This window comes from Podarcis erhardii (assembly GCF_964252035.2).
Source record: "Podarcis erhardii genome assembly, chromosome: 14".
NCBI lineage: Eukaryota > Metazoa > Chordata > Lepidosauria > Squamata > Lacertidae > Podarcis > Podarcis erhardii.
Genome location: NC_138503.1, coordinates 21,693,615 through 21,715,783, shown reverse-complemented (window position 1 = coordinate 21,715,783; position 22,169 = coordinate 21,693,615). Strand labels below are relative to the sequence as shown.

Below are 22,169 nucleotides of genomic sequence, written 5' to 3'. Positions count from 1 at the left end.
GCAAAGAAAATCACTTTATCTCCTTGTTAGTAGGGATGAGGGTAAAAGTTGTTCAGTTTGCATTTTAATATGAACCCACCGGTTTTGCACTTCCTGCAGCAATGCATGAACTGAAACACAGCTTTCCTTTGAAGTTCACACTTCTCCAAATTTTGTGATGCAGTTCTTCAACCCACACATGTGCGCGAAAATGTATATGTTATTCAATCTAATGTACAAAATGCATTCTTATCAGGGGGAAATTGTTTGGGGAAATACATACACACACACACACACACACACACACACACAGTGGTACCTCTGGTACAGTGGTCGCGAACGGGATCCGTTCCGGAGGCCCGTTCGCAACATGAAAAGCCCGCAACTTGAAGTGCTGTATCTGCACAGGTGTGCAGCGCGATTTGGCGCTTGTGCGCATGCGCAAAGCTTAATTTAGCGCTTATGCGCGAGTGGCGAAACCCGGAAGTAATCCTTTCCGGTACTTCCGGATTGCCGGGGGAAGCAAACTGAAAAAAAAGTAACATGAAGCAAATGTAACATGAGGTATGACTGTGTGTGTGTGTGTGTGTGTGTGTGTGTGTGTGTGTGCAAGGTTGTCAACACATTGCAGTTTGTGTGACTGCCAGTAGATGGCCATGCCAACTTTAGCACAATGACAGAACAACAAACAGGTAGGTAAATGAGCAGGTAGCCTACTTCAGACAAGGCAACGTTTACATTTGTTGCTCCACCCACTTTTGCTTCTGGCCCCACCCACTACTGACATGTGGCTGCCTGAAGGCTACACAGAGGGGAAGGAGCCAGAAATTCAACAGGTGCAGTATTTTCTTGCACGGAGATGCAATGATGGGGGGGTGGATGTGCATGGATTTCTGCTGAATGTGTGGCTGTTTTCAAAACCAAAAACAAAGGTGCCCCCTTAGATTAAAGGGGGCGACCTTGTCTTTCACCCCCACCTCTTTTTGCACCCCCCAAGGAATGGTAGCAAATTGAAGCTGCCCTTTGCCCACACAAACTGGATTTCCCCACTTCCCCTCTCTGCCATCTGTCTTGCTACTTCCTGCTACACTTTTCAGCTGGGCTTGTGGTTGCCGTGGAAGAGCCAGCCAGATGCAGGTTGCAGTTTGCTCCAGCACCTCGGAGATCATCCTTTGACCTCTGCAAAGCTTCTTTTCTGTCTTTTCTCCTGCTTCCCAGAATATGTGATGTGAACTTTAGCAGTGCAAATGCTGAAATATGGAGGAGAGCTATACAGTTGTACCTCGGAAGTCGAACAGAATCCGTTCTGGAAGTCCGTTCAACTTCTGAAACATTCAGTTTCCAAAGCGTGGCTTCTGACTGACTGCAGGAAGCTCCTTCAGCCAATCGGAAGCCCTGTCAGACGTTCAGCTTCCAAAAGAATGTTCGAAAACTGGAACAATCACTTCCGGTTTTCGATCATTTGGGAGCCAGAATGTTCGATTCCCAAGGCATTCGGGAGCCGAGGTATGACTGTAGCTTAGTTGCAATGCTGCTGCTTTACATACCAGAGGTCCCAGGTTCAACCCCCAATTTCTCCAGGTAGGACTGGGAGCGCCCCCTGCCTGAAACACTGGAGAGCAGCTGCCAGTCAGTGCAGACAATACTGAACTAGATGGGCTAACAATCTGAACAATAGGCAGCCTTGTACTAGATCAGACCATTGAGCCATCCAGCCCAGTACCCCCTACAGTGTCTGGCAGTGTTTCTCCAGGGTTTCAGAATGGTGTCACTGTATAAGGCAGATTTGTCGGTTCCCACTATGGCTTTGGGTGACCCAGTTTCACACCTGCACACTCCCCATTGGCTGCCTGCAACATCAGGTGACAACTTGCCTATGCACCCAGCTAAAGAGATCTTAGTTGTTTATCTTTGAATATGAGGAAACACAGTACAATAGTTCTAAATAAAGAAAGCATCTGTTTTTTATATGCTGCACACTGTGCAGGAGCAGATAGGGTCTTAAAAAAGAATTTCCAGAGAGGGAGCCATGTGAGTCTGCTTGTCACATTAGTGAAACGCATTTTATTATGGCGTGATATGTATTTGTAAAAGGGACGCGGGTGGCACTGTGGGTTAAACCACACAGCCTAGGGCTTGCCGATCAGAAAGTCAGCGGCTCAAATCCCCGTGATGGGGTGAGCTCCCATTGCTCGGTCCCAGCTCCTGCCAACCTAGCAGTTTGGAAACACGTCAAAGTGCAAGTAGATAAATAGGTACCACTCCGGCGGGAAGGTAAACAGTGTTTCCGTGCGCTGCTCTGGTTCACCAGAAGCGGCTTAGTCATGCTGGCCACATGACCCGGAAGCTGTACACTGGCTCCCTCGGCCAATAAAGCGAGATAAGAGCCACAACCCCAGAGTCGGCCACAACTGGACCTAATGGTCAGGGGTCCCTTTACCTTTAAGTATTTGTGAGCTACGGCCTACTTCACTAGATGCACAGAGTGTCACTCTCAGTTGTCAAGTGTATATACACACACACACACACACAAAATGTAAAGAGCTGTGCCGTTCTTGCTCTGCTCACTAAGCCCCCCCTGCAATTCCCCCACACACATTTACCCTCCAGAGCTTCTCCTTCCCACCCCATGCAACTACTAAGCTCACATTTCCCTTTTCCCAGTCCACTTCTTCATGGAAAATCCAGGATTGTGATGCTGTGGCACTACAGATGAGGGCTGTGTGATGACGGCCTTATGTTTTTATGTATATAGGAAGATAACGGGGGAGGGGAGGAAATGCAAAGGCCGGAGCTGAATGGCAATAGAATGCAAAAGTACAGTCTGTGACAATTAGGTTCAATCAGGGGTAGCCAATGGGTTTGCTGGAGTCCAACTCCCATTGGTTTCAACTGGCCAGGGTTGATGGGTATTGAGGTCCATCAGGGTCTGGAAGGTGCCACATTGGCTGCAAATGGATGCAAAATGACCACAGCAGCAGTAACTTTTCTTTAAAAAAAGAAAGTTTGTTGAGCAACAAAAACAGACAATGCACACAAAGAGAAAAACAAGCATATGAACAACAAAATGATATAGTTCAACATAAGGAGCTTTCAATAAGAAAGTAAAAATAAAGAATCAGGAGTGAGTGAAATAGATACAATTATAAAATTATAATGACGTATAAAAACACAACTTACATTCTTTTTTTTTTAAAAATAATTTTTATTGATTTTACAACATAAACAAAAAACAAATAAACATAACACGACTTCCCCAAACCTCCCCTTCACTGCATCCATATTTTAAAATTTTTAGCAATTCTTCATCCCATTTTTATATTTAATTCTCTTTAAAGAAAAAATTCTATTTTATAAATTTCAATTTATAGCTGTAATTCTTTATATCCAATCCCTTGACATCTTAACATTCCGAAATTTTACAACAATTTTTAAGATAGATTTTAAATTTTTTCCAGTCCTCCTCCACTGTCTCTTTCCTCTGGTCACGGATTCTGCCGGTCATCTCTGCCAGTCCCATAAATTCAGTCACCTTGGTCTGCCATTCTTCCAGAGTAGGTAATTCTTTAGTCTTCCAATACTTCGCCAAAAGGATTCTTGCTGCTGTTGTTGCATACATGAAAAAGGTCCTATCTTTCTTTGGTACCAATTGGCCGACCATGCCCAGGAGAAAAGCCTCCGGTTTCTTTACAAATGTCCACTTAAGGATTTTCTTAATTTCATTATAGATCATTTCCCAGTAGGCCTTAATCTTTGGGCAGGTCCACCAAAGGTGATAAAAAGTTCCTTCACATTCATTACACTTCCAACAATTGTTATTGGGCAAATGATATATCTTTGCAAGCTTGACTGGGGTCATGTACCACCTATAGATCATTTTCATTATGTTCTCTTTCAGGGCACTGCATGCCGTAAATTTAATACCTGTGGTCCATAACTGCTCCCAGTCAGCAAACATAATATCATGACCAATATCCTGTGCCCACTTAATCATGGCTGATTTAACCGTTTCATCCTGTGTATTCCATTTTAGCAGCAGATTATACATTCTAGACAAATTCTTAGTATTGGGTTCTAGCAATTCTGTTTCTAACTTTGACCTCTCCTTCTGAAATCCTAGTTTTCTGTCCTGCTTAAAAGTTTCATTGATCCACAACTTACATTCTTCAGCGGAAATAGGAATAAATGAAAAGGGATTGCCTGTATTTATAGATACCACAAAATAAAATCACATCTTGAAGGCAGCCCATGTGACAACAGCAGTAACTGGTGATACTGTAAACATAGAATTGTAGTGTTAGAAGGAGCCCTGGGGATCATCTGGCCCAACCCCCTGCAATGCAGGAATATGCAGTTGTCCCATATGGGGATGGAACCTGCAACCTTGGCATTATCAGCACCACGCTCTATCCAAGTGAGCTATCCATCTTGGCATCTGAGCAAAGTATAAGTGTAGCAAAATGAGCACAATGGTCCTTCACACTATTTGTGATTGGTGATATCACCTGTTGGCAGTGGTGAGTATATTAACATCTGCCATAGAACAGTAAACCATTGCCTCTGTTCACACCCAGATGAATAGAGTTGAACTTTTTGATAAGCTACAATTTATGAGCTTTAGCTGGAGCGTCTTTGTTCTTTTTTCCAGGATACACACCTTAAGATAACAGGAAGGAGCGGCTGTCTTAAAGCGATCTTTGCTCTCTGTGGGTTTTTTTAAATAGTCAATATTAAATACAGCTTTAAAATGTTCTGGCCAATTAACTGGGGCACCCTTTGTCATTGTACAAAATGCTTTTCAATTGATCAAATGTCACAACCCTGATTATAAATGGACTCATAAATTAACTCATAAATTCCTCCTCCATCTCTAAATAGGGAATTACTAGGTAAGGCTTTCCCTTCCGAGCACATTATCTGCAAAACTTTATTCCAGCATTGGGAAAGAAGCTTCATTTACTGTAGCCAGTGATTCTGACCTCCAGTTACCCTTCCATTTGCTTCCTCATAGCTCATTTTTGCTTCTTTCTTTGGGTTATTTAAAGCCTGCCCAGTCTCAAAGGTTCTTTCCCACCATTTCAATACATATAAAAGGTAAAGGGTAAAGGGACCCCTGACCATTAGGTTCAGTTGTGACTGACTCTGGGGTTGCAGCGCTTATCTCGCTTTATTGGCTGAGGGAGCCAGCGTACAGCTTCCAGGTCATGTGGCCAGCATGACTAAGCCGCTTCTGGCAAACCAGAGCAGTGCACAGAAATGCCGTTTACCTTCCTGCCGGAGTGGTACCTATTTATCTACTTGCACTTTGAGGTGCTTTCGAACTGCAGGAGCAGAGACCGAGCAATGGGAGCTCACCCCGTCGCGGGGATTTGAACCGCCAACCTTCTGCTCGGCAAGTCCTAGGCTCTGTGGTTTAACCCACAGCGCCACCCGCGTCCATCAATACATATAGGCAGTGCTTTTTGGGGGCAGGGGATGCAGAGCTACGTATACCCCTAAACATTTTGTGAATCTAAGTTTGGCCTCATCAAGGGGCAGTATTTCAATATGAGTAGCCAAGCATCCAAGCATTTTTTATAGAAAAAAAGCACTGCATATATGCACCATAAAAATAGAATAAAAATTAGACAAGAATGTAGAGCGTGAAACTCCAGAGAACCTGTTGCTGCAATGTATTAAAGCTTCTGCGTAAGGAAGTTATTTATAACTGTTTTTAAGTGATGTACGGAACAAAGAATCCTGAGGGACAGGAGAAAATGTGGTGTTTTTAATTCCTGACCTGCTGGAAGGATTAATTTAGATTTTTTTTTCCTTTTTAAAGAACAACTCTCTTCCAAGCTGCATAACGAGGATTTCCCAAGTCTCCAAGCTGGACACTCGCCTTTGAGTTTTGACAACTTCATTTTTGGATATTAAATGTATCAGAAAGTAGATTTCTCGAAACGCCCGAGCAGCAGCCCAGAATGTACTGGTGCGTGGGGACAGAGGACTCTGAGGACGACAGCAAGAGAGACATGGCGGCACAAGACGGTAAATGAAACATCTTTCCTGCCTAAGGCAAATTCTGATAATTCCATGCAGCTGTATGCAAATATGTATATACTAGGGTCTTTGAAATACCAAGCCCTCATAGCTCACAAACGGGATGAGATAAAAAAAAACAATTTAAACTTTGTTTGTATCATTCAACAAGTATACAAAATATTAAGAAAATTGGATGATGGGAAATGATCCATAATGAATTGGAAAAAATGTTTAAAAGTACTTTCCCCCCAAAAAAACCCCAGAGTCCTTTCTGTTGGGGATAATTCAGACTGAAATTCCCAGGTGTCAAAAAAGGTTATTTATGTATGATACTACTGCTGCCCGTGTTTGGTTAGTCCCAAAATGGAAAACGAGCGAGGTCCCAACCAAAGAAGAATGGCAGCTTAAGTTGACAGAATATGCACAACTTGCAGACTTTAACATATAGAATAAGAGAACAAGAAGAACATACATTTAAAAAAGATTGGAAAAGTTTATTGAATATATGGGAAATAATTGTGTACGGCTGAAAACGCTGGCAGCATTAAGATATATTCAACAGTGTAAGTAAGTTTTGATGGATGCAATAATGGAATACTGAATGGTATAGTTTTTATAAAATATGCAGGGATATATATGATTTGTAAAATGAACCATGGAAAGAGAAGAAGGGAAGCCATATCTTAAGGAAGTAAAATGAATATTTTAAATTGTAAAACAAAAAAGTTAATTAAAAAATTATATACAGAAGAAAATTGGATGACACAAGGTAAAAAAAAAATCAGATCCCTTGATATATAACAACCTAACTTCATCATCAGTCTCCTCTTCCACAACCCTTGGGGTGAGGTCTTTTACTGCTGTCAGTCTCCGGCTCTGGAGACTGCTGACAAAATCACGGTGGAGAATAGAAGCGGAGGAGGCAGCCCTGTCTGTCTCTCCACCCTTCCTTCCAGTCTCACATCACTGCCCCCCTCAAAAGAAACCCATAGGGAAGGGCCAGCCAAAAAGCCCAGCCCAGCCCTCACCAACAGCAAGCTTGATTGCTCTTTCTGGCCACTTTCCAACACAATGGACAGCTTGCCCAAACCACAGCCCAGGTGAGCCACAGAGGAACAGGGAAGGCAGCCTAGGGCATCTGTAGTTTGCTTAGGGTGCTGGGAATTATAGCTCTCTGAGGGGCCTCCAAGCAACTCTTGGCCCCATTAACTAACTACAATTCCCAAGATTATTTGGGAGAAGCCACAACTCTTAAAGAGTGCTTAAAATACGCAGTGCTGATGTGAACAAGTTCTTCATAGGGCTTCACCAAATGACCTATTTATTGAGCATTAATTCTGATTTGTTTGCCAGGAGGCTGTATGATAATGATCATCCTGATTTGCTTGTGGGGTGTTTATACATCTTCCCAGTAACCATCTGTTCATTCCACGCTCTTCCACCCCATTTCCTTGTCACTTTCCCAACAGCAAAAAGTCCATTTCTTTGTACAGTGGTACCTTGGGTTAAGAACTTAATTCGTTCTGGAGGTCTCTTCTTAACCTGAAACTGTTGTTAACCTGAGGTACCACTTTAGCTTAATGGGGCCTCCCGCTGCTGCCGCCGCACCACCGCCGCCTGATTTCTGTTCTCATCCTGAAGCAAAGTTCTTAACCCGAGGTACTATTTCTGGATTAGTGGAGTCTGTAACCTGAAGTGTCTGTAACCCGAGGTACCACTATAAAAGTGGATTTCTTTAATTCACTTCAATTGTGCAAATCTAAATTTCATGGCATGCCCTTGAATCCCTCCCACAAGGTACTGACAGTCCAGAGGTGCCCTTGTGATGTTCTGGCCCGATGCTAGAACTCATAGGGAAACAGCAAGGCGGGTTGAAGGTTGTCCCAGCTGAGCAACTTGCTCCAACAAAGGTCGGGAGCACACTGAGGCCTTTTATACCTCTGTCCCAAGACTGCCTCCTCTTGGCTCCACCCCCTTCAGAGCCTTAAAGGGCCAACCCTCTGGCTTGAAGGCAGCCACTCCTCCTCTGTTCCATAGCCTCCCTCCTAGTGCACTCTTGAACTGCTGGAATGCAGTGGGCAGCATATGGCTTTTCAGGGAAAGATGGATCAGTCTTGATGGTTTTGGAGGTTCCTCTGGGAGTTATTAGGATGCGGGGTGGCGCTGTGGGTTAAGCCACAGAGCCTAGGATTTGCCGATCAGAAGGTTGGCGGTTCAAATCCCTGCAACAGGGTGAGCTCCCGTTGCTCAGTCACTGCTCCTGCCAACCTAGCAGTTCAAAGCACATCAAAGTGCAAGTAGATAAATAGGTACCACTCTGGTGGGAAGGTAAATGGCGTTTCCATGCACTGCTCTGGTTCACCAGAAGCGGTTTAGTCATGCTCACCACATGACCCAGAAGCTGTATGCCGGCTCCCTTGGCCAATAAAGTGAGATGAGCGCCGCAACCCCAGAGTCGGTCACGACTGGACCTAATGGTCAGGAGTCCCTTTACCTTTACCTTTTACTGGCAGTTACTGTCCAGCTACTTAATGCACACTGGTCTCTCTTTTTCCCCCAGTCAGCCTGAGCCCTTAACCCAGCACTCCCATCTAGAGCCCCTGTAGCCTCCAACTCAGTGTCCGGTTGACTGTTGGGTACAGGGATCATGGCACTGCCCATAGGTTGTGCCTCCAACCCAAAACACTCCCAAAGCCCTCTTAAGGCCCCGTTTGAACTAGCCCTAATTTCAGCCCTGCTCCATCAAATCCAGATCCATTTACCTGCTCCCCCTCATGCTTTAATCAGGCACCGACCTTACAAGCTGTCAGTCTCCCTCCCCACCTCCAGGAGAAGCCAGCAGACATCGCAGTCTGTGTCACAGCACCAGTGTGCAACGTGGGTGTCACGTTATGGAAACCATGGCAGAAAGACGTTTTGTCTCGGCTCTGACAACGAAGGTCCTGCAAGAAAGCCATAAGGAAACCTGGCCAGCTGTACTTCTGGTGTTTGTGGATACGTCTCCGTTCTCACTCCTTTGCAGCCTGCCGTTCGTTAACGAGATATATTTATGAATGGGGAAGGGATGCGTTTTGGATGCTTGTGAGCCAGGCATAAATGAAAGCTCGACAGTGGTGCAATTGCAGATTTCCCTGAGCGATCGCAAAGAAATTCTGACTGGTTTTTATCCTGGTGCTTTTTAGCTTTTTATCAAAGGTCTTTTCTCACCGGGGATCACAGAGGGCTAGGGCAAATCCCTGTGTCTCCATGAGCGTGGATGGTATTTACTTTCTAGGCTTCTGTTTCCACCTCGCAGTGAGTCTATATCTTAAAAACTCATTTTGGGGTGTCTCTCTGTGTATGTACGTTTACGTGTTGAGCCATGAACGTAATAATTACTGGATGCCTTAAAACAATAAGGTACTCTGAAAAAAAGGGAACTTATTACAAAGCATCTGACATTGTTATAACAATGAGCACTTTTTTCCAGGGGGAGAATCTCTCCCAAATTTAGTGTTACATAGCAGGTGTGTTTCATCAGGGCATGACTGAGATTTGTTTCACTTTGAATATTGCTTTGTTAGAGGAATAGAGGACAAGAAACGATCAAGGCTGTCACTCTGTGTGCATTTACCTTAGACTTAATCCAGTTTAACTTTGTGGGAATTCCTTTCAGATAAGCATATGTGGGATTGGACTGTATAACTGGACTGCATCAGCAATTAGCAGCCACAATGGCTAGGCTCTGCCTCCGCAGTCAGAGGCAATATGCCTCGGAATACCAGTTGCAGGATACTACCGTAGGAGGGGAGAGTCCTGCTTATGGGCTTCCCGTAGGCATCTGGCTGGTTGTTTTGAGAACAGGATGCTTGGCTAGATAGGCCAGTGGCCTGATCCAGCGGGGTTCGTTTTATGTTGAACATCTCTGTGTATATCTGGGGTTGTTACCATTTGAACATCTCTTTGTATATCTACAACTCCCATTATCACTGACTATTAGCCACACTGGCTGAGGCTGATGGGAGTTGAAGTCCCAAAATCTGGGTGACACTGCATTGGCTATGCCCTGGTGTGCTTGATGCGGAATAAAATAGTACAGCTATTGTACAAGCAAAAGATGTCGGCACTGCAGGGCCTGATCCTCATGGTCCCGTCCCTACAGTTGGATGTGATTCTATGATTCCGTGACAATGTTTGCCATGTTTGTTCAGTCACGCCTGCACTTTCCACTGCCAACCACTTACTGTCGCCAGGTTTTGCCCCAGGACAGGTGAAAGTGGAAGGTGGTCAAGGAGATTAGAGGATAGCTCCCAAGGGAGCTGAAGTGGCTGTCTTGAAGCATTTAGAGAGATGGAAAGAGGCTCTCAACATGGTCCTGCCAGTGCTATTTTTTCTAGGAAAACGTGCCGGAGCTCATGCATGCCTCCTTTTTTCTTATAATAGCAATGGTGCCCATCTGAGAGGTGCCAGAACTGAGTTCTGGGTGAGTTCCGGCTGGAAAAAAAAAGCCCTGGGTGAAACTAATCTTTGTGCTGACTCTTTAAATGAGGATGGAGTTGATTTCTGTTCCACTTGCTGAGCTGTTTCCGTTCGTTAACTTCCTCCAGGCGGCTTAATATATAATTTCCTGACAATGTCCCAGGCCCAGCTGTCGCTAAGCAATGTGTGAGGGCTCTACATCTTTAGATTACAGGTGTGAGTGTACATTGGTGGTTCTCTCCATACAAAATTAGCATTTCACAGAGAAAGCTAATTTAGAACCCTAGGTTTCTAGGGTTCCTGTGTGCAGGGAGGATTTTTGCATGGAAGAGAGTTCAGTCATGTGAGACTCCCATCTGCAGCCTCAAGTGGTAGCAGCCCAGATGCAATTTTACACCTCCATAAGAACGAGAGATTGAGGTTGGCAAGGTTTTTTTTAAAGGCAGAATTTTTGCAGATTTGTGTTAATTACATAGTACCCGTATGTTGCTTTAGAGTCCTCAATACTCATTACAAATTCTTACAGCAACCCTGTGAGGTAGGTCAATAATAACATTTGAAGAGGGAAAATGAGGTGAGGAAATGAGGTTGGAGCTTAGAGGGAGCAATCGAGGGAGCTCACAGCTATTGTGAGATTTTTTAAAAAACTGGGAATTTCCTGGCTGTGGAAATTCACTTTGATACTGAGCTGGGTTTACTTGGAGCAGAACGTTTTGATCATTATTCTTATTTAATTATCACAAAGTACTGCTTAACTGAAAATCTGGAGAGAGAGAAAACCCTGCCCTTTTGCAGCCTGGAAGTGTTGTGTACATTTTGGAGTATGATCAACCGTGACTTGTGTTACATAAAAATTATCAATTTGAATTGCAAATTCAGTCAACCAGGGAATGCAAAGAGAACATTGGTAATCACTCCAGGCAAGAACTCTCTGAGAATCCCTATTTGTCTTGTATTAAAGGGTTTGCAGAACTTCTGAAAAAGCTGTGTAACGTAATTGCATTGAATCCTGCCTTCCCTTCCCCACCTGTGCTTTGAGTAATGGTCAGAGCCCCTCAAGAGGTCCTTTTCATTGTGCATTCGTGATTATTTGTGCTCAGGATGGTATCAGGGTGGTTATATGCGGCCCTGTTTTCAGTACTGTTTCTGCCTGCAAAAGTTCCGGGGCAGGCATGCCACTTCGTTTCCAATCAGTTCACGTCTTGTAACTTCCTGCTGAAATCCTGCAAGCTTTCATGCCACAAATGCTAGGCGGTGAGAGTGGGGATCCAACTTTGGTTGTACTGTAGCTGAGTAATGCCCTTCTGGATGGTGGCAATACAATAGCATCGGGGCAGCTTTGCAGAACAGCTAAGGAAATGGAATGGCGTGTGGACAGCCTGGTATAAATCCAGCACTAATGCACTGTTATTGTGTCAAAGACACAATAGCAGTGTGTCTTTGCAGGATATACCCACCAAAAAAGAGAGAGGGAGAGAGAGCTACCAGTCTGGAGGGTGTTTAGTATGTGTATACAGTCGTAGTGTGTATGTATTTATTTTGCGCCCATCTGGCTGGGCTTCCCCAGCCACTCTGGGCTGCTTCCAGCAAAATACTAAAATACAATAATTCATCAAATATTAAAAGCTTCCCTAAACAGTACCTTGGATCTCAAACGCCTTGGCTCCCAAACAAATCAGCTCCTGAACGCCACAAACCGGAAAGTGAATTTTCCGGTTTTCGAACGTTCTTTTGGAACCTGAACGTCTGAGAGGGCTTCTGTGGCTTCCGATTGGCTGCAGGACCTTCCTGCAGCCAATCAGAAGCCGCGCTTTGGTTACCAAACATTTTGGAAGTCGAACGGAGTTCCAGAACAGATTCTGTTTGACTTCCAAGATACGACTGTATTGGGGTACCGGAATGGAATTATATTTGAAGTGGGGAGCTAAGCATGGTGGTAGCAGATCCCGTGTTTATGTGTTATGTACTGAAGTTCTCACCCTGGACCAGCAGGGGGATACTGTAGATAGTTATGCAAATAAGGAATCGAAAGTGATGTTCAGTAATTGGATAGTTTTAGAAAATTGTTACAGTTACGTTGTACTGGAGCTCTATATAAGCAGGCTGACTGAACCCTTCAGTTCAGTTCTGTCCTGGCCTGTGAATAAACAAGAGCTGTTTGAAGAATCGCTGTGTCATCTGATATGTTCACCCACAACTTAACATTATGTATGTACAGTGGTACTTCGGGTTAAGAACTTAATTTGCTCCAGAGGTCCGTTCTTAACCTGAAACTGTTCTTAACCTGAAGCACCACTTTAGCTAATGGGGCCTCTTGCTGCTGCCACCGCGCCACCGGAGCACGATTTCTGTTCTCATCCTGAAGCAAAGTTCTTAACCCAAGGTACTATTTCTGGGTTAGTGGAGTCTGTAACCTGAAGCGTCTGTAACCTGAAGCTTATGTAACCCAAGGTACCACTGTATTTATTTAGTTTATATCTCCCCAAAAAGCTAGGGCTGCAAACACACAATTGAAAGATATTAAAATGATTGAAACACAATGGCATTCTGGGGAAAATCTTTGCATAAGATAACTTGCTGGCTGTTAACAAGGCACAGCAAAACTGGGATAGCTGTATAAAGAACAGGCTAAGGAAACCATCTCCTATTAAAAATATTCAGAGTGGCTTAGCAGTCAGTTCCTTCATCCCAGAAAACTCTGGGAATTGTAGCTCTCCCAGGCGCAATAGGGGTCTCCCAACCGCCCTTCACCAACTGCAGTTTCCAGGATGGGGCATGTGAATGGAGAGCCATGAGTGTTTTAACTTGTACCATGTTGCTTTAAATGTATCGCGCTCCTGACAAAAGCAGTGTCCAGTGATTTGAAGAGGTTAGGGTCTCCTGGGGTCTGAGTGAGGGAAGTTGGTAATGAATTTAGCCGCAAAGGTTCAGGCTGAGGTCGAGCTCCGGCAACTGATGACTGACTACTTATTCCAATGTCCAGCAATTGCCTTCTCCATATTTGTATTTTTATTTTTTGCTGGCTACATTTTCAGGGGCTTTGATCCCCTATTCCCTTTGTGCAGGCAAATCTGCCTTGGAAATGCAACATGAAAGGGTTTGTCAAGTGAAGAGCTGTTTACCTTTATGCATATTTCATGAATGCATCTGAATTTAGGGGCGGGAGGGGAGAACTGACAGTGACATTGGAACAGGATTTGCTTACAGTTTTAAGAATATTTGCAGACTCCCAGGACTGGGCTGAGGCCAGGAGGCAAAATACACAGCCTAACTTCCACCCCAGAGCTGAGTCATTTTCAGTTTTTTCATCACCTTCTTTCTTGACATTTTATTAAGAAAGCAAGCTGGGATGTGGGTGGTGTAGCCTGGCAACTAGCCGAAGAGATCAGGAAAATTCCCGGAAAACAGACCCATGGAGATTTGAAGTTCAGGGCGGGTCAGGCAAGCAAGAACAAAGCAAAGAGAGGAGAGCATTGCTGAGGAACCTGCTAGCTTAGGGTTGAGGATCCACAAGTATTATTGAAAAGCACTGAAAGTAACTGAGGTTATTACCCCTTCCCCCAGCCCACACACCCTGGCCTTAAGCCAATTAGATTTATATGTCTGGATTTTCCCGGACACGACTGGGTTTTCAAAGGCAAAATTGACGTCCGGGGGGGATTTCCGAAAGGCGGCACTTTTTCCTGGATCTTAGGCAAATCAGTTGAAAAAGCTCAACAATTTTTGGGGTACCCTGGTTTTTACATTTTTGAAATATGGCAACCCTAAATTAGAATGTTTTCACTGTTTTAGAATATTTCTGTTCTCTCTTTGTTTCCTTAAATTGTGGATACATTCACTGCCCTGGGCTCCCTTAGGAGGAAAGATGGGATAGAAATTCAATAATAATATTATTATAATTTATTATTTATACCTCACCCATCTGGCTGGGTTTCCCCAGCTACTCTGAGCGGCTCCCAACCGAATGTTAAAAACACAATACAGCATTAAAAACTTCCCTAAACAGGGCTGCCTTCAGATGTCTTTTAAAAGTAAGACAGTTGCTTATTGCCTTGACATCTGATGGGAGGGCGTTCCACAGGACAGGTGCCCCTACCAAGGCCCTCTGCCTGGTTCCATTTAACTTTGCTTCTCGCAGCGAGGGAACTGCCAGAAGGCCCTCGGCGCTGGACCTCAGCGTCTGGGCAGAACGATGGGGGTGGAGATGCTCCTTCAGGTATACTGGACTGAGGCCGTTTAGGGCTTTAAAGGTCAGCACCAACACTTTGAATTGTGCTCGGAAACATACTGGGAGTTTTAAAGTACAATAAGAGTTTTAAACATGAGCACCAGCATTTTGAATTGAGACTTGTTACAGGCCAGGAGCCAGCACAGTTTTAAAGCACTGGTGGCAGTGAGATAAGTCTCCAGATCCCCAATTCTGCCCCAATTAGCAACCTATTTTGAACAGTTTCCAAACAAAATGTGTGCCTCGGGACAGTGCCTTCTATAGTGGTAACTTGGGTAGAGTACTTAATTCGTTCCAGAGGTCTGTTCTTAACCTGAAACTGTTCTTAACCTGAAGCACCACTTTAGCTAATGGGGCCTCCTGCTGCTGCCACGCCACCGGAGCACGATTTCTGTTCTCATCCTGAAGCAAAGTTCTTAACCCGACGTACCATTTCTGGGTTAGCGGAGTCTGTAACCTGAAGCATATGTAACCCGAGGTACCACTGTATCTGCATCTCGCAGAGGGAAGTGGAGCAGCGATCAGGCAAGCTGGCGTGTCTGTCATAACTGCCTGTAATATGCCTGAATAGGCTTCCAAACAGCATCAAGTATTCCAAACAGCAGCAACAACAACACCTTGGGTTTTTTATTTTTAAAAAGGGTGCTGGGAATTGTAGCTCTGCGATGGGTGAACTACAGTTCCCAGGATGCTTTGTGTGGGTAGTCATATGTTTTAAATGTATGGTGTGTGGTCAAGTATCAAACATTTGCTGGTCAAGGATCAACATGGACACCTACACTTCGCTAGAGGAGCCATGTATCATCTGGGGATATTTTAATTCTACAAGGTGGGGGACATTGTTTTGTAGGTTGTTTCGTTCTTGTTTTCAATCATGTATTTTGTGCTTTTATATTGTATATTTACATTGTGAACTGCCCTAAGAGCTGCAGATGAAGTTCAGTGGTACCTCGGGTTACATACGCTTCAGGTTACAGACTCCGTTAACCCAGAAATATTGCTTCAGGTTAAGAATTTTGCTTCAGGATGAGAACAGAAATTGTGCTCCGGCGGCGTGGCAGCAGCAGGAGGCCCCATTAGCTAAAGTGGTGCTTCAGGTTAAGAACAGTTTCAGGTTAAGTACGGACCTCTGGAACGAATTAAGTACTTAACCCGAGGTACCACTGTATACAAATTAAATAAATAGTCAAACAAACAAACAAACAAACTACAAAGAAGAGCATCAACGCAACAGTCCAGCTACAGTTTCAGGAAGTTTATAATGTTCGAAGTTTTATTCTGTTTTTAATGTTCTGTTGAAAGCCGCCCAGAATGGCTGGGGAAACCCAGCCAGATGGGCAGGGTAGAAATAATAAATTATTATTATACATTATTATTACAATTCCAGATACAAAGTTATCCAGAATGCCTTCCCACTTTCATTATTGTTATTTTAAATAAAACTTATCTTTAACCGTGGTCACAGCTATTCCACACACCTAAAGCACATGGCTTTTTTGAAAGCATCCTGTGAACTGTAGTTTGTTCAGGGTACTCGGAACCATAGAAGAGTTTGGATTTGATATCCCGCTTTATCACTACCCGAAGGAGTCTCAAAGCGGCTCACATTCTCTTTTCTCTTCCTCCCCCACAACAAACACTCTGTGAGGTGATGGGGCTGAAAGACTTCAGAGAATTGTGACTGGCCCAAGGTCACCCAGCAGCTGCATGTGGAGGAGCGGGTAAGCGAACCCGGTTCACCAGATTACAAGTCCACTGCTCTTAACCACTACACCACACTGGCTCTCACAGGGTAAACTACAGTTCCCAGGATTGGGGGGAGGGGTTCATGCGCTTTAAACAGATTGCATGTATGCAGCCAATTTCTGTTGCCTTGGGAGCATTTGCAGAGCAGGGAGTGTGCATGAAGAACCTGCAGAAATTGCCTCTGCTGTTGTGCAATTGTTTACAACCTGCTGTTTTTTTGGATGCTGTAATTCAAATCTTATCGAAACAGTCCTGCCCAGTGATGCCATGCATTTGGGACAGAAGTCCAGGGCACCACCAGCAGAATGTGAACCTAACAAGAATGTGAACCTATCCTCTGAACCTAACAAGACCAGCTTCCCAAATTGTGTGGAGTACATGAAGCAGAATGGCGCCAGCTAAAGGGGGGGGGCACGAGACCCGCCAAGTCCAGAGTTTATATTTGCCTTTCTGCACCACTAATCCTTCTCATATTTACTCAGAAATATGTTCTGTGTGCAACAAGGTTTACTTGCCAGGTAAGTGTGCCTGGGATTTCAGACTCCCTATGCAAATCATTGCTTGGAAGTAAATCTTGATTAAGCAAACTCCTTAGTAAGTGGTTTGATATTTTTTTTTAAGGGTTTCAGCCTAAATCTAGTTTAATTTTCATACATCTGCATCAATATACTTTGTTATTTCTTGAAATCCGTGAACACACCCGCTGCTTTCTTTTTCTGGCTTGCTCATCTTCTGATCAATCAAGTATCGGAACAGGAAAAGGTTAATCCAATAAATTGCAGCCCCAGCCATCTGGTGTCATGCAGGACTTTGATGTCTGAGGTAACCCTGCAAGCTCTCCCTTCCGCCCCTCCACCCCACTCCCATTTTTCTGCAGCTTATTTATCTCAGAACCCACAGCTTGGGTTTCACTGCAAGGGGACACAGAGATGTCCATTAACCACCAAAGCGAAAAATTATCTGTAATTATTTCAGACCAAGGTTTCCTTTTCAGCCACAAGGTGCTAAGAGCATGGGAGAGCGCATGGGGAGTGTTCCTTGCAGTATGTGATGGGTTAATGGCCTTTTAGCTTACATCGGACTTTGCGGATTGCGCTGCCTCAAATCTGACTTAAAATTCAGAGGGGTTTGGAGCTGCTTTTCCGAATAATGACAAGGTGAGTTCCCTGCGCGATGTGGCCATTGAATGGAGATTGCAATGGAAGCAGCTCCATTTTCCTTGACTTTGTGTTTTATCATATATATAGTTATTTCCTGCAAATAAAAATGGGGGGGGGGGAATTGTAAATCCATCCAGAGAAGCATTCAGAGTGCTAAAGAAAGGCAATAAGAGATGGTGATAAAAGCCTTCAAAGTGGGTATTTCAGAACTCTAGAATTCTTAAAATGACTCGCATTGATGTCACACAAATCAAGAGTTATGCTTTATATTTAGAGAATGACAGACAGTTGGGCTTTTCCCCCACTAAAGAATGCTACTCTGTCATTTTAATGTTCATGCATAAAGCGGGGGGGGGGGGTGCACAGATTTCAGGCATAATAGGGAATGTTTGCTTGGGTTTTTGTTCGTAGAACCCCATGTTCTAGCAGAAGGCATGCAGTTAGATCAGGGTGCCTCTGAGCACATTCTGAGCTGAGGAATTGGTGTTCAGTACCAGAACTGAACCATTCTCTCTCACACACTCACACACACACACACTCCTGGTTATTGTCCTTCATTTTAGCAGCATACTTTAACTGGGAAAAGTCATTTTGTTGGTGTTATTGCCATTGTTAAACAGTTGGGAATCAGGTACTTTTCCTGACCTATTGCACATCACCGAGAGATCTACCACCTACTCCCAATGTAAAGAATATGTGAGTTGCAATGTGCAGTTTATCACAATTCCTCTATTTTTTGTCCCTTAGTACACTAGCATTAAGGATAGCTTGCAAAAGAAGCCAATCGATATAAGATTCACCTCATCCTTTTGGCTAAAGGGGGCTTCTTCAAAGCCTAGTTTTAGTCAGAAGATGGGACCCTGCAGACACTAAGGAACACCTCTGCACAAGAGTTTTGCCCACAGATGCCAGCTTTGCAGTCCATGAATTAAGCTCTATAACAAAATTTTATTTCTTTCTGTGTTTGCATAATGCGTTTAATTATGCTTTAACATAATTTTTTCAGCTACTGTTTGAGATTCATGCAAATGCTGTTGGGTTTTTTTGCACTGTTGAAACTAGGTTAAACGCAGAGCTGGAGCACAACGGAATTAAAAACTGCTTATATTATCAGAGGGGTTTTTTCCAGGAAGTGGGGGAATATTGCATTTTAAATCCTGTCTCTTAAAACTCCGTGCTCAAGTTTTTCCTCCTGCCTATCACTGTCTTTGGGTGTGCCGTATAGATCAGCCTTCACCAACCTAGTACCCTCCAGATTTCTTGGGCAGCTGAATGTCTGAAGGGCACCATGTTTGTATAGGCTGCTATAGACCAACAAGTACAATGGCATGTGTAGAGAGAGAGAGAGAGAGCACTGTGGTAAAGGTAAAGGTAAAGGTAAAGGGACCCCTGACCATTAGGTCCAGCCGTGACCGACTCTGGAGTTGTGGCGCTCATCTCGCTTTATTGGCCAAGGGAGCCAGTGTACAGCTTCCGGGTCATGTGGCCAGCATGACTAAGCCGCTTCTGGTGAACCAGAGCAGCACACGGAAACGCCATTTACCTTCCCGCCGGAGCGGTCCCTATTTATCTACTTGCACTTTGACGTGCTTTCGAACTGCTAGGTTGGCAGGAGCAGTGACCGAGCAACCCCATCACGGGGATTCGAACTGCCGACCTTCTGATCAGCAAGTCCTAGGCTCTGTGGTTTAACCCACAGCACCACCCGCGTCCGTGGTAGCTGCCCCCAAATGACAGGTTGTCCTTGGAGGCTCACCAGAATCTGGGCCTGATCAACTTCTGTAGCAAACTTAAGATATCTGTTGATAAAGCTTTCAGTATGTAGGGTTAATGTGAGGAGCAAGAGAGGAATGGAATTTTGATAAGCTTTCATTGAATGGAGCTATGTATCCTCATAAGATGCATCATATTACTAGAGTTTATTTTATGGCTCTCCTTACTTTGCCCAATTTATTTTTGCTTCTTTACCAACAGAGGGGGTGAAGGATTTGTTTCAGATGCTGAAGTTCATTGCAAATTTTAACATGCTAGATCCATTATATTACTGGTAATATTAATAAAACCTCAGCCTCCACCCTCCTTCCAACCCACTCTCAGTCAAACCCTGGAATTTAAGATTTCACCAGGCATAGTTTTGCAAATGAATACCAGGAGCCCAGCCATCTCTTAACCTGCCCAACAGAGCAGAACTTTTTGCCTGCTGCCCAGCCTTAGATTTGAGTGCCCCTTTTCTGTCAGAGGGACTGGGGCTCTTTTATGTTGTGTCAGCTGTGGGCAGAAATAGCAGTTAGAACCTGGTTGAGTGACAGAGACCTAGCTACCATATAAATTTTCAATAATGCCCCACACAGAGATACTACATCTGAGGCATTGTGGGAAATTGGAATGGCAGATAGACATGGCCACCTGGCACTGTGTTGAATACTAAACTGCAAGAAGTGAGCTTACAGGGAACTGGGCACAGGGCCTTCTCGGTAGATGTCAAGGAAATAAACAACTACAGTGGTACCTCAGGTTACATACACTTCAGGTTACAGACTCCACTAACCCAGAAATAGTGCTTCAGGTTAAGAACTTTGCTTCAGGATGAGAACAGAAATCGTGCTCCGGCGGTGCAGCAGCAGCAGGGGGTCCCATTAGCTAAAGTGGTGCTTCAGGGTAAGAACAGTTTCAGGTTAAGTATGGACCTCCAGAAGGAATTAAGTACTTAACCTGAGGTACCACTGTATCTGACTTGGAAGACATCTGAAGGCAGCCCTGTTTGGGGAAGTTTTAAATGTTTGATGTTTTATCATGTTTTTAATATTCTGTTGGGAGCCGTCCAGAGTGGCTGGGGAAACCCAGCCCAATGGGTGGGGTAGAAATAATATTGTTGTTGTTGTTGTTGTTAACTGGAGGAAAGGAGGGCAGACATCAAGGGTGGGCCCTTCCTTGGACCCCAGCATCTGCCCAATAATTCAGGGTAAGGTGGTGCTGGCACCCCGCTGAAGCCTGCACCCCAAGTCTAATTCCTAGTGTGGTCATCTACTTCCTTGGTTCAGCTCCCTGGCACTGGATTCGGATTCCTCCTATAGCTGTCAACGTTTCCTTTTTTTAAAGGGAAATTCCCTTATTCCGAATAGGATTCCTCGCAAGAAAAGGGAAAAGTTGACAGCTGTGGCCTGGCCTCTCTGGGCATTAATCTACCATGCATAAAGACCTGGAGCCAATGCCAGCTCCCCAGCTTGGACCGATCATCCTGTCCTTCCCACGTTCTATAAGTCCTGGGAGGGTCGTGTGGGAGATTATTGATGCCTTCACAGCTTAATGGCACAAATCCCAGGAGCCGTCTCGGCTTTCTCAGCGACCTGAGCTCCGTTTTGAATAATTGACGAGTTAGTCAGACTTTATGGGTAATCCAAGATGCCTTATTCAAGGGTATTTGTGGACAGTTGCAGATGGAGCCCAACTCTTCCCCCTGTTTTAGGGTGTGCTTTATGAGGGTGGAGAATACCCCATATGGCGGTTATTGCTTTGTCAGTAGGGGGCTGCACTTAAGCTGTTTCTTTCAGCCCATTGAGTGTTTGTGGAAGGTTACCAGACGGGTAGCCGAGTCAAGTCTTTAGCAGCAGCAAAACCAATCCAAGAGCCCTGTAGCAGCTGACATGCCACTATTACAATGGTCCGGTGGCTACTGCCCTGCTCACTCTTCTCTTCCAGTGGTGTAGCGTGGGGGTGCAGGGGGGCCGGCCGCACCGGGCGCAACATCTGGGGGGGTGCGCTCGCCGCCTCCGGAGTCGCCGAAGAGCCTCGGGCGCAGGCTGTAGCAGAGCCCCATGTCTCGCGGAACCGACGAGCTGTGTGCGCATCCAGGCTGAAGGCGTCCGGCAGGCAGCGGCTCTCAGCGCTTGCCGCGGTCCTCGCGCATCGAGGGCGCGCCAGGCAGCCCCTCCTCACAGCCCCGCCGCCGCCGCCGCTGCTGCTGCAGCTGCTGGGCCATGTTGCATTTTCCTTGCCTCTCTGCCCTCCTCCTCCTCCGGGCAAGCGGCGTCGTTTGGGCGGCAGCGCCAGCGGCAACTCGCCTCAGATCACCTGACACGGACCCGCCGCCGTGGCTACCTTACTGTAAATACCCCAGCCCAGGCAGCAGCAAGAAGAAGCTGGCAGTGGCGGCAGGTTAGGGGTTAGGGGCGCAAATTCCTTGCCTTGCCCCGGGTTAGGGGGCGCAAATTCCTTGCCTTGCCCCGGGTTAGGGGGCGCAAATTCCTTGCCTTGCCCCGGGTGCTGACAACCCACGCTACGCCGCTGTTCTCTTCCATCTCGTCTCCCCACCAACCCCTTTGGCAGTTTCCCTTGCCCCACACCTCTCACACCCCCTCACCTATCCCCTCACAGCTTGCCCCTCTCCCTTTTAAGGGACGGCAGGAACATTATACTGATTTTTTAAAAGCTTTTTTGCCATGGTCTTCCCAGTCCTGGTGCCCTCCAGATGGGGCTGTTGTAGGGATGGGTGAATCTGTTGACTCAGGTTCTCTTTGTTTCTCGTTTTTCCACTCTTGAGTTCAGTTCCCCTTATTTCAACGACAGTTTGCAAT

At 45.2% G+C, this 22,169-nt stretch overlaps 1 protein-coding gene across 2 annotated transcripts in view; it reads left to right on the top strand.

Moving 5' to 3' along the window:
- Positions 1-5,877: 5,877 nt before the first annotated feature.
- LRRK1 (leucine rich repeat kinase 1) overlaps positions 5,878-22,169 on the top strand; it is a 75,075-nt gene continuing 58,783 nt past the window's right edge. Inside the window, exon 1 of one of the 2 annotated variants that reach the window (XM_081838625.1) lies at positions 5,878-6,009. In XM_081838625.1, coding sequence (XP_081694751.1) covers positions 5,943-6,009 — 67 coding nt within the window. In that variant the 5' untranslated portion in view covers positions 5,878-5,942. Of the gene's footprint in view, positions 6,010-9,128; positions 9,298-22,169 lie in introns of those variants that run through there. The other variant, XM_081838626.1, reaches the window with a different exon arrangement.